This window comes from Colletotrichum phormii (assembly GCF_030913505.1).
Source record: "Colletotrichum phormii strain CBS 102054 chromosome Unknown BDP81scaffold_20, whole genome shotgun sequence".
NCBI classification, from domain to species: domain Eukaryota; kingdom Fungi; phylum Ascomycota; class Sordariomycetes; order Glomerellales; family Glomerellaceae; genus Colletotrichum; species Colletotrichum phormii.
In genome coordinates, this window is record NW_026851462.1 from 98,078 (window position 1) to 110,146 (window position 12,069).

General features: G+C 53.5%; 3 protein-coding genes across 3 annotated transcripts; 2 read left to right on the forward strand and 1 right to left on the reverse strand.

The window, feature by feature from the left end:
* Positions 1-522: 522 nt before the first annotated feature.
* Positions 523-7,090, reverse strand: BDP81DRAFT_381197 (uncharacterized protein). The gene is made up of 4 exons (XM_060586875.1): positions 7,004-7,090; positions 6,867-6,941; positions 2,850-6,811; positions 523-2,801 (listed from the first exon to the last, which is right to left on the reverse strand). The coding sequence occupies exons 1-4, from the start codon at positions 7,004-7,006 to the stop codon at positions 761-763; spliced, it is 6,081 nt and encodes a 2,026-aa protein (XP_060441305.1). The 5' UTR covers positions 7,007-7,090; the 3' UTR covers positions 523-760.
* A 1,176-nt stretch (positions 7,091-8,266) lies between these two features.
* BDP81DRAFT_463865 (Chs5p-Arf1p-binding proteins-domain-containing protein) lies at positions 8,267-10,651 on the forward strand (the record flags this gene model as incomplete). The annotated part of the gene is made up of 6 exons (XM_060594073.1): positions 8,267-8,289; positions 8,349-8,475; positions 8,535-8,665; positions 8,721-9,001; positions 9,056-10,059; positions 10,109-10,651. The coding sequence occupies 6 exons, from the start codon at positions 8,267-8,269 to the stop codon at positions 10,649-10,651; spliced, it is 2,109 nt and encodes a 702-aa protein (XP_060441306.1).
* Positions 10,652-11,568: 917 nt separating this feature from the next.
* Positions 11,569-12,051, forward strand: BDP81DRAFT_397615 (uncharacterized protein; the record flags this gene model as incomplete). Its single annotated transcript, XM_060588350.1, has 1 exon — positions 11,569-12,051. The coding sequence occupies one exon, from the start codon at positions 11,569-11,571 to the stop codon at positions 12,049-12,051; it is 483 nt and encodes a 160-aa protein (XP_060441307.1).
* Positions 12,052-12,069: the final 18 nt, after the last annotated feature.

A 12,069-nucleotide genomic window follows, 5' to 3' on the forward strand; every position in this document is an offset into this window, starting at 1 on the left:
CTGCACTCGTAGCTTGGGCAAGCAGCTGTTTGGCCTTCCAATGTTTTTACCTGAAAATGAAGCAAGCACCTATTCAGTAGAAAACAAGAAGCAGAAACCAGGAAAATATCAATAGACAAAATCAAATTCCATGGCTTGTAGGTAGTAAATCAAGGGCTGACACTCTACCATTCTTCGCCACGGAGTGAATTGCCATAGCCAAACATGCCAAAACCCATGACATTCAAGCATATCCATAATAATTCCGCCTCTCAACATCCCCCAAGCACTCATCGCAATATCCCATCTCCCACCGCGTCTCACGCCTCAACCTCCACACACACCGGCCGCGAGTCCTGCCACGCGCACACAGCTCCGTTTCGCGCTCGACCGTGTGGCGACAGTCTTCCTTCTTTACTTTCCAAATCGTGCACATGGTTGCAAGCTTGTTGTGTCGTAGAGCTTGCGGTAAGTTTGATGTTGAATACGCAAGAGAATCTCAAAGTGTTGTTGGGACTATGAGAGGAGGATGCCGAGCCTGTTCAAAATCAACTGTGAGCATCTATTTTATATAAATGTCCTATACGCCTATGACTGTGCCTCATATGAACCACACTTGCTACTATATAACCTCTGACTGCAAAACACTCACAATTTTGACACAGCCCAGTCGGCGCGCCATTATCCGTGGTCAGAGAGGAAACACCATGCCAAACAACGCCGTCCCACCAAGAAACTAGAACCCCAAGGCCGTCAAGGTCTCTGAAGACTGTCGAGAGTTCTACGCATCCTCGTCTTCGTCTTCCTCTCCCTCTTCTTCTTCCTCTTCCTCCTCACCATCACCTTCGCCCTCCTCAGCTTCCTCTCCATCTTCAGCCTCTTCGTCCTCGTCAGCTTCTTCAGCTTCTTCCGTTTCCTCACCATCACCTTCTTCACCCTCTTCACCTTCCTCGCCCTCCTCCCCTTCATCAGCCTCCTCCCCTTCATCAGCCTCCTCCCCTTCATCACCCTCTTCACCTTCATCACCCTCCTCACCCTCCTCACCCTCCTCACCTTCATCACCCTCCTCGCCCTCCTCACCCTCCTCAACCTCATCACCTTCATCACCCTCCTCCTCACCTTCCTCAGCCTCTTCGCCGCCACCCTCTTCTTCCTCTTCCTCCTCCTCCTCCCCCTCTTCTTCTTCACCTTCTTCTCCCTCTTCGTCATCCCCGTCACTAGAATTATTCGTCTCTTCGGCCCGACCGGAATCCACGCTCTTCCTGAGATTAGGAAACATGAGCGAAGGAGGCGGCTGCTCGTCCCAGTCGTCCGGAACATCGCTAAGTTCACTCTCGTCATCTGCGGAATCGTAAATGCTACCCCGCGGACTAGATGCTGCCGTGGCTCGTGCCCGCGTCTCGTCCCCTTCATCGACGTCCATGGCAGTGTCGTCCTTCATCTCCGTATCCTCGCCCTCTTCGACTGTGTCTCCTTCGTTGAGCTCCTCGGTGTCACTGCCCTCCCCAGCGTCTCCAGCGGGAGTATGCGTTCCGTTTCTGCCGCTCGAAACCGAACCCACACGAGACTTGGAGGGAGCAACTGATGGCTTCGGCGCTTCACCGTACCGGGCAAACGCCTGTTCCGCCTTGCGAATGATGTCAGGCCGGCGAACGCCCGCCCTGCGCCTCGGGGCTGCCTCGAGTGCTGATGCCGTCTTGTCACCTTCACCATTGGCCCCCGAGTCCTGCGCTGATGGTGGGTTTAGTAGATTGCCCAAGGAAGTAGATGGCTTGAGCTCGATGCCTCCATCGGCTTCTTCCCTGGCACGAGCCCTTGCGCGCGCCTCGAGAACTTCGTGGGGTTCAGGGCCGGGCAGCGAAGGACCAATCTCCTGGTAAATGATGGCGTAACAGTCGTTGATAAGGTCGTCAATCGCCCCAGCCTTCATGAGACCGCCGTTGAGCTTCTTCAACTCGATCGTCTCCTTCAGGCAGTTGAAGGCAGGAATGTCCGTTGCTGGACCTCCAGCCCACTCTGTAATCCGATCTGCCATAATTTCCAGCTCTTCCATCGAAGTCGACTTGAAAGCGTCTTCCAAGGTGGGAGCAATTTGGAAGCCCTGCCGCAGCAGCCTGAGGTAAGCCATAGAGCACATCTGCCACAAGTCGCCAAAGTGGTAAAAGTCGGCGCCCTTCTTCCGAAGACGCCGGAGGACCATTTCCAAGTTCACTCTGTCGTTCATGACCACCAGAATCTTCACCATGAAACGAATGTACTGGGACGTATACACGTGGTGTCGTCCAGAACGCTCCGCATCGCACTTCCAGACATTCATTACCATTGTCTTGGTAAACATGGATTCTCTAAGGACGTTGAAGGCTGCCTTGGCTTGCACAAGCTCGGGCGATTCGCCATCCTCATCGAAAAGTAGTCGGGCATGACGCATGATGATACGGTGCTGCCAATTAGACTTGTCCTTATCCCGTAGGTGATGCAGATTTCGGATCACGTATTCCTCCCAATCTTCGTTATCGTCGAGAGTGATATCGTCTCCGAGTTCCATGCCAAATGGTTGCCTCGACAAAATGTCTGCGCCTTCTTGTGGCTTCAACTCGCCTCGAACGACCAGTTTGTACACTATCGAGACAATCTTGTAGTGCGGCTCCAGAATGGGATCGCTATGCCGCGATTTGGGCACCGCCGAAACAACCTCGACGGCGTGCTCGAGGGCTGAAATCAAGTACTCAACCGATGGGCGGGTCTCCCGGTCCTTTTGGCTAAGCTGATCGATGGGCTTTTGGTACATTTTCCAAAGACATTTTGTAAACATGTACGGGTTCCTGTATAAAATTAGTCAATGCTCGGCGCAATTGTAAAGGTCAACTTACCTCCAGTCCATTGGTTTACGCCTCATGGCCCGTTTGAACAAGCCAGCTGCGTATTTCCAGACCTTGTAGTCCTGCATCTGGTCGTGGAGGACCCTCTGGAAGGTTCCGTTTCCCTCGCTCTCGATGAAGAATCTCTCTTGGTCTGCATGTTGGAAGGGTTCCATAGCGAGAGGCTCGCGGCTGGATGCGTACAGGCGCATCGCAAAGTTATGGTAAAGCCCGTAGAGGGGATCTTCATCCTCATCATCGATTTCTGCCTCCCAAGAGTTGGACAACGCAAGCGTGTAACAGTGGATCGAATTCCGTTGGAACTTGAGCAACTCGCCGCGTTCCTTGTTCATTTTGTCGGCTGACCACAAAACAGCTTCATCGAGTTCGTAGTCGAAGCACTCGGCTAGGCGAAACCAGGCATCCCATTTATCTGGGGTGAACTGAAGTTGGAGCCGCAAGAAAGTGGCCGCGAGTCGCAAGTCGTCAGTAGCACCAGGCGTTTGCCGCTTGCTCAAATCCACCTGCTTAAACCTCGTCAGGGCGATCATGCCTAGGAGGAAGAACCAGCCATGCCTGGCTAAGGCGCTTTCGGGAGTGTTTACAGCAACGACATCCAACTGAACACCGCCGGTAATGGCTTGATAGAGCCGAAGGGGGTGGATCGGCCGCTTCAGATACTCGGCAAAGTTCCTCAGGTTGTGAATCATCTGAGGCGTCGACTTTGTTTGCCCAATAGCACCTTGCATGTGCTCGATGGTCGTCTTGAGGTCCGACTTGAGGAGATCCTTTCGGGGCATTCTCCTTGCCAGTACCGTAATCTTGTCCACAAGCTGCATGGCGTTGCGTTTTTCGAGCTTCTCCGGGGGACAGCCATGGTCCTGAACCTCTCCAGCCCCAACACCAAGTTTGAGACCGTGGAGGTCGTAAAGCACCTGCCCAAGATAGTCTTCCCAATTTTCAATCTTCTTAAACTTGAGCAACTCCACGCGCATCATCTTCAAGAAGATCTTGTTTGAGGCCTTACAACATTTCCTAAGCCCGATTACCTGGTGAATCGCGGACAAGAAGTCTGCCAACTCCATTTCAGGGTTAGGGAATATTGTTCCGGTTTGGTTCACGCCGACCTTGACGACCGTGTACTGGAGGCACCATACACGAACTTGAATCTCACGGAGCTTGTTGAGGAACGGCTGGAATGAGGGACTACTCGGCGGCACACGTGTCATTCCGATGCGAATCTCGTCCTCGTGCATCGCTGATACATGCAGCATGCAGCTCAATTTGATGAGAGCAGCTGATGTTGACTTCAGATGGTCTTCGTCGACGATGTCGTAAGCTGAGCTGTCATTCAGAGCCAAAGAAAGTGCAGTGATCAGAAGATCATCTAGCGATTTGAGCATCTTCAACACCAACGGCGGTCTCGTTTCTGGGGCGTTCTTGAGATAACTGTCGCTTTCCAAGTCTGCCGTGAGCATCTCAATAGCTTTGAGCTGGCATGAGAACTGTTTCGTCGAATACTTGATACTGGCGTACGCGTCGCTAAGCCGTGTCCAGAGGAAAAGACGCAGTTCTGTGCTAGTTCCCAGCAGAAACCTCCAAAGATCCTGGAGGCTCTGACTTGCACACTCCTTGATGGGCACTTTCCTCGTCTTGGAGCGGCTAGACGATTCCTCTCTCTCTGTTGCCGAATCTTCGGACGGCAGGGTAACATAAACAGACCCTGGATTCAAAACGGGCTCGAGGTTATCAATGACGGCGACTGGGTCGCTAACATTATCCTGGAAGAGGCCGAGGAAGAAGTCCATAGTGGTCAGTTTAGAAATCTCTCTATCGGCCGCCGCCTCTGAAATCTCGGGTATCACCGGATTATTCGGAAGGAATAGTTGATCGATCTCACTTTCTGCAAGGAAATCTCGCAAACTCGTCCAGCATTGCAGGATGTACTCTCTCGACGCGTTCTCCGTAAGAGTCGTCGAAAAGATGGCAGCCCAGAGAAAGCGGCCAGTCAGATTTTTGTTGCCTTCTTCTGCAGCATCCCGTAGAAGAGCTGAAGCCATGTCTAGCCACCGACCCAAGCGACCTCTGGCTTCAACGCGGATGCTGTAGTCAACGACACTATTAGGGTTGGTAATTCTCTCATACACGTCAAGATGGATCTCGAAGAGCATCTCGACGATATTTTTGACAAAACCAAATTCCTTGTTTGCGTCATCTGATCGTCTCGCGCGGTCGAGGTCGTAATTGATGGCTTGAAGGATATCCTGGTCGAATCTACTAATGACCTGGACGACAGCTGTCTTCAAGGCATCTGACCATTTTGTTTGGAGGTAGCTGGGACATATCGTCTTGATCCATTCGTACGCAACATCTTGGGCGGTCATCCAGGAAGAGTTCACTCGCTTTACAAAAGCAGTGATGCCCTGCGTGTCCTTGAAGGGTGGTATGATTGACATCTTTTGAGACCCCCCCTTGGCATGTTCGAGAAAAGATGATAGGCTCAGAGACGCCTGTGCCTGTTTGTTGAGCAAGATCTTCGCATTCTCCTCACTGAAAGATACGATCGCATTGCGGAGATCCATGGTTGCTTGATTCTTGATGGAAGCGCCCCGTTCCTCTGCAGCAAGCGAATCCAACACCTCGCTGATCCGGTCTAGAGTGTCCTGGTTCGTGACTCCAATGTTTTCCAGCATGTTCTTGGTGGCCTGGAACAAGTTTTGGTCGGTGGCTTGGTAAGGGGCCAGCTGGGACGCAAGGACGGCGCTTGGGTCCGGAACCTCTTCCGCGGCTGCAGTCTCTCGCCTCCTAATCCGCTTGCTCCTTTTTTCGACGAGGCTCTCCTCCTCTTGGCCCTCGGGAATGCCAGCTGCTGAATGTGATCGCTTTCGAGAGGGCTGGGAGGCGCTTCGACCCTTGCGAGTGCTCTCAGCAGGTTTGGGGGTTTCCTTCGGAACGGGCTCAACACTCTCTGTCTTTTCCGTAGTTTCCTGCTTGTCCTCCTGTACTGAGTTCTCATCCTTATCTTTGCCGTGCGAACCGTTGGGTTGAGCATCCTGCTCCGGTTGACTTTCCATGACAACGTCCTCGTCGTCATCCGTTTCAGGAAGCTCAATGACGATGCCGCGGCTGGTCTGACCCTTTTCGAGTATGAACTGCACAAGTGCCATACCCAAATCAGCCCATGATGCAGTCGGGACCGCTACAGTGAGACGGGTGACGCCCACTTCCTCGACATTGGTGCGAGCGGACCCAGTCTCTTTGATCGGATTCGGCAAATACGGGATTGGGTCGATGTGTCGTTTGATGAAGTCGGGCATGTCTCTCTTTACCCAAGGGCCCATGATGGGGTGAGACAAGGCGACCTCGTCCGACAGGGCTTGCAGCTGGTCCTTGAGTTGTTGTCCGGCGAATCCCTCTGCCAAAGATGGTGGCTCAACCTCGAGAACGGCGGGATCATCGTCGAGTTCGATAGCAGATTCAAGGCAGTATCTGTTGATCCTTGAACTCTTCAAAGAAGCAGCAACACGAGCCGTGCGGCGCCACAACTCGGCATCGGACGGATCGCGGTCAAGGGCGGCACTGAAGTCGACCAGAGCGCTATGCATGTTTTGGAGGGCATCATCTTTCTCGAAGTAAGAAAACGCATCGTCTCCGGAGGTTCGGGCTGCATGGCGGGTGCGATCAAGGAGAAATTGACCGCGATTCTTGTATGCGAGGAAGAAAGCCTGGGGAAGACTGCTGCCGGTGGTATCAACATCGGTGGATTGGAGGTCTAGGCTGCCGGCGAGAGCGGAATCGGCTAATAACTGATCTGGTTGCCTTTCTGCTCTGTCGTACTCGGTGGAGGCCTCGGGATATTTGAAGATTTCGGACTTGAAGAGATCGTCGTAGGCGTCAGAGGCTTCGTCGAAGAATCGAGGGCCTTGAGCATGCAGCTTCAAGGCATTTTGGAAGCGTTTGAGGGCCTCGTCGACCTGAGAAGTAAATTAGTATTGGTCGGCATATCGAAGCGACTCATTGGGCGCGTACATGAAGCTCGCGGGTGGTGTCGACCTCATCATCGGAGTTCTCCTCGGCTTCGACGTTGATGGCTTGGAAGGCCGGCTGGGTGCTGATATTAGCTTTGGTCGCAAGGGCGAATCGTGAATGACATTTGATAGACGAACCATGTTGTCGGCAGGGTCTCGCGACCAGGTTGATTGAAACCACGCTCTACTTTATATAATGACGTGGGATGTGAAGGAGTGGATGGATGTTCAAAATGATGTGGTTCAGGGCGAATGCGCAGCCATAGCGACCTTGGGGAAAATCGATGCGCGTGGCTGCGAGGACCGACGCGACCAGAATTCAGGAACGTTAAATTGGTTGCTTGGAGCTGTCGGTACGTATCGCATTGCTCCAGACCTGTCCAGGTACAGCTATGGATTCCTGGTTCACAGGGCACTTGCAGCTTTCGCGCCAGACTCTAGGTTGCCCAGGGCCAGCTCCCGGCATCCAGCTGCAGACTCCCTGATAGGCTGATATCGATACCTCAAGGTACTCTGGACCTTAGTCTGTAGGTTGTTAGTCCTCTGTATCTGTTTCGGTACAGGATAATGAGACCCAAGGCCCAGGGGGTTAGGTCGAGTGTCCGTGCAGCGATTCTAGCGAGGTGTCTTACGTAAGGATACAACTCGACACAAGCTGGCACCTCAGGAACATGGCAATGCGACAAACTACCCTACAGATGCGTTGGACCCACCCGGTCCAGGCCCCGGCCACGTTTGAGTCCCGCCGGCCGTCGAATGGAACTTGGCTTGGAAAGGCGCCCGTGGTCTAATTAAATCGTGGCTCTTTGGCGGCTGGCCCTGTCAATCACCTCCAGCAAAGCAGCTCCATCTGCTCTCCATCCCGTCTGTCCCCTGCCAATGACAGACCTCAACTCCTTGTCACTTGCACAACGTCAATCAATATTGAGGTGTTCCAAGCTGGCAGCAGGTTCCTAGTCCTGGACTCCTGGCATACATCAGGTACATCAGGTAGGTACGAATACAGAAAGTCGTGGAGTCCAAGCTTGCCCGCAGCGCCTGCCGTCACTACCTACCTACCTTACCTTACCTCCCGTGCTTCCTTCCCAGAGTGTCCAGTTCACGCCGCACGCCGCAATCCCACCTCCAATTCCACCTTGCACAAGCTGGGCCCTTCAATCCTCCATCCTTCCTCAATCTCACCGACCACACCTCGAACCGCTTCCGATCACCAACACATCCATCCCTCTACTCCCAGCCATCCTCCCGAGCGTGCGGGCCAGAATCGCTCATAAGCGCCTTCTCCTGCGCGCACACATGCATCGAATCGCTAGCTCATAACACCGTATCCAGTCCATCCTCATCGAGAACATCGCTTCCACATTGCGCGCCGTCAAAGCTTGACACGCAACAACCGCTGCAATGGTTGCGCCGGCTGTGCCCGAGTAAGTCTACCATCCTCCTTCCATCCCTCCACTGCTTCTAATTCTAACCCGTTTGCCAGGCTTACCGAGGAGATTCTCTCCGAATCAATTGAAGCCCGAACCGAGTCCCTCATCTCCCTTCGCGAGCTTGGCCCTCCCGACCTCGTCCATCTCCTGAAGCAGGCCACGAGAAACCCTGGCAAGCAGGTACATGATCACTCATATCCGACCAACCTATACCTGTGCTAATTAGCATCCTATCGTAGATCGGAGTCTACCACCACGTCACCGGTGTCGACGCTTCCTCCTCGGCAAGTCTTGCTGCCTACATCAACACCCTGACCTACCGCGAGCATGGCCAGGCTGTGCAAACAAAAATCTCGGAAGGTCTCTACTGGTATGTGGACTTCTTCTATATTGAGCTTGAGTATAAGTAGCTAATCTACTGCTAGCTGTTACAATGCCTTCTCCCGACTCGACATGCGAGTCCATGTAACAATCCCCGGAACCGTAGAAAGCTACTGCGTAGACGAACGAGGCGAGAAGCGTAAGGCGACGGATGACTTGTGGTTGGAGACCTACCTCTGCAGCGTCCTCCGAGCCTACTCCTACGCCGATGACGGTAGCGGAGAGACGATTCGGAAGATTATGGGTGTGCGCAGATACAACCCTGTTACCAACACCGAGACCGAACACCGCTTCCTTGGTGCCGCCGAGCAGCTCTTCTTCCGAGGTATGCATACACTCTCAAGAGCACGCTAGAATTTCCGAGCTAACGGTATCGCAGGCTGGCAGCTGGGTTCAGACTCTGTCGTTCAAGTGCCGAACAATGTCTCAAACCATTTGACCGCAGGCCTCTTGAAGTATTTCCAGACCACCGGACGCCATGCTTCCGGCATCAACCTTTTCGAGAAACTCAGAGACCAGAACATCGAGGTTTCCTCCCTTTTGGCCAAGGTCCTGTTCATGGGCAACGAGGAAGTCCAAGGTGTCAAGGTGCTGCACCAGGCACTGAAAGAGTCACCGATGGACTACGTCATGCTCGACACGCAGGCTGAGTTCCTTCTCAGAAAGGCGCAGACCGCCGCAACGCCAGAATTGAAGGAAGAGAGGCTTCGCTTGGCCCTGGGCTGTGCCGACCGCAGTACCATTGCTGCTCCTAGTGAATTCGGCACATGGGCGAGACTGGCGCAAGTCTACGTGGCAATGGAGGACTGGGAGAATGCCCTGACCATTCTCAACTCCTGTCCCATGTTTACGTACCAGGATAAGGACGCGCCTCAGATGCCCGAACCGAAGGATGTTCACCTCCCAACTCTTCCAGAGACCCGCTTGGACGAGATCGACAGCGAACCCGAGTCTAGATACTCTGAGCAGGTCGATGCTAGTCTCCTGAACCTCCGTGCTTCGGTTTATAAGGGAACCTTCAAGCAGGCTTACGGCATCCTGACCGAGATGACTTCCAAGATTGGATGGGATCAGCTACTCAAGATCAGAAGCACTGTGTTTGTCATGGAGGACGAATACCGCTCCGAGAAGCAGGAAACCTCGCAGCCTCAACGTAACCCCAGCACCGACGGCCTTCGTGGAACCCCAGACCCGACGACCAATGGCGATCGATCGGACTCGGAGAGTGACGACGAGGATGGAGATGAGGAGAAGAAGGCGAAGCCGACAGATGCCGATTCCACCGCCGAGACGTTGGCACCAAATGGACAGACAGAGGGTGAGGCTGTAGAGAAGCCTACTCACGCGATCGACCCTGGTGAACTGAAGGGCGACGCAGAACCCGTAAGTCTTCAGCCTTTCCTTATACTGAAGTCATGTTAACACTGGACAGGGTGCGCAGACCGACGACCATCTATCTAAGCTGAACAATAAGCGGCTTTGCGAGCGCTGGCTTGATAGCCTCTTTATGGTGTTGTATGAGGATCTGCGTGTCTATACAATCTGGCGCACGCAGATGGCCCAGTATCGCGCGCAGTCCATGCAGTATAAGAAGTCGGCTGAAGAGTGGGAAATTCTAGGCTCTCTGGCAGAGAGACTCCAGCACCCAGAAGAAGCTGTGGAGGCCTATAGAGCATGCCTCGCCGCAAGGTTCAGCCCCAAGGCCTTGACTGGCATCCTCCGCGTTTTTGAGGAAGGCAAAAACACTCGCGAGACGGTCGCATCAGTCATTCGTCTCGTTACCTGGCAGTACAGATGGTACTCGGAGTTCTCACCAGAGCTTCTCCACACAGTCCGGACGCTCATCGAGGATGAGGGTGCAGTCAAGATCAGAAGCATCATCCAAGCCACCAGCCTCCCACAGAACGTCCTTGATCTGACCCATCATTACGCTGCGCTTTGCGCCACTTTCCGCAGCAGCGGCACCGACGGTTAGTTTTAGGCTGTTATGAGCCAGGGGCCGAGCCATGCGCATTGGCAACACGGCGTTGATGAATCGGAGGGATTTTGTGGTTCAAGATTTTCAAGCCTAGGATGGGATTTGCAGGATGCAGTTGAGCACTCACATGTTCCCACCATCGCAGCGTGCATCGAAGTCATGGTGACAGCACGCTGTGCTGGTTTTGATTGAAAAAAAGAAACATAGGCCACCCTTAGTTGGGAATCAGGGCTATAACGCAGAGTCAAATGATACCTAGTTCTTCACTTGAGAGAAGAGTTCAAAATGGTCAATGTGATGTGAACAAAGAGATGTGTGCTGGATGTGAGCTTCCAAAGGAATTCTAGACAGGCGGGGGCACTGGGCCTCAATGCTTATCGGAGCAAAATGTCCGAACAAATGGATATCCCGCGACCGGCTGCTCATCGAGAACCATTTTGTGTGTGCCGCCGATCACACAGCAAAGCTTTTGGGGGGCACTGATATCACTTGTGCGTCAAAGCTGTCAATTTTCCATCTCAAGCATGGCTGCATTGAGGGTCTATGGAGGTTTGGACGATAATATGGTGGCGGCGTGGCATCTGGGCAGTTCGATCTGTGTCGATGAGATAAAACGGTCCCCACCAGCACCACATTTTGGCGGGTGTGGTGATTTCATCGCACAGTGATGCGTGAGATGATGAAGATGACGTCGTCAGGGTTGACATCAGATGGCGAGGTTGAATGAGAGTCGACAAGGACTACATAAGTTGATGCTTCCGAACTATCAAAAGCATTCTCACCATTGCAACATCAAGCAAACCCATCAACCAACAGACTTCAAACAACTTATACGCAAGTTATCACCAATTCCACTTACACCCAACATCCAACCCACGACTCAAACCATCATTACAACTACTACAACATCTAAAATGGCACCCTCAAAGGACCAGCTCATGGAGACCGCCGCCCAGGCCCAGCTCGACATGAACACATACCAATCCAAGACGGGCGCCGCCCGCCCCCAGGGCAACGACGACGCCGGCGTCTCCAACATCCAGACGGAGAACCGCTTCCCCGGCGCCACGGTGACCGTACAAGGCGACCCGATCAACAACGTCTCCTACAAGCCCGAGCAGCCGCCCAAGAACCCGGCCGACAACGACGACGATGTCGTTCCCGCCAGGAAGATTTCTTCGCTTGGCACGCAGGATCAGAAGGATGATATCCTGCTGCAAGGGGAGGGCGCGGTGAGGAATAATGTGGGCGCGAAGGCGCCTGGTGTTGGTGGGGAGAAGTTTAAGGGGTCGGATTACTATGTTCCTGAGAGTGTGCCGGATAGCATCTCGGCGGAGGGGAACATTGCGCCTGAGAGTGTGGTGCAGGCTTCTGCTGAGGCGGAGAACCCTCGGTAAAGGGTGAGGATTTTGGAG

Coding starts and splice junctions, on each gene's coding strand:
- BDP81DRAFT_381197 (XM_060586875.1), bottom strand. Junction 6,812..6,866: donor ACACCACCCGCGAGCTTCAT/GTACGCGCCCAA, acceptor TTTACTTCTCAG/GTCGACGAGGCCCTCAAACG. Junction 2,802..2,849: donor CGTAAACCAATGGACTGGAG/GTAAGTTGACCT, acceptor AATTTTATACAG/GAACCCGTACATGTTTACAA.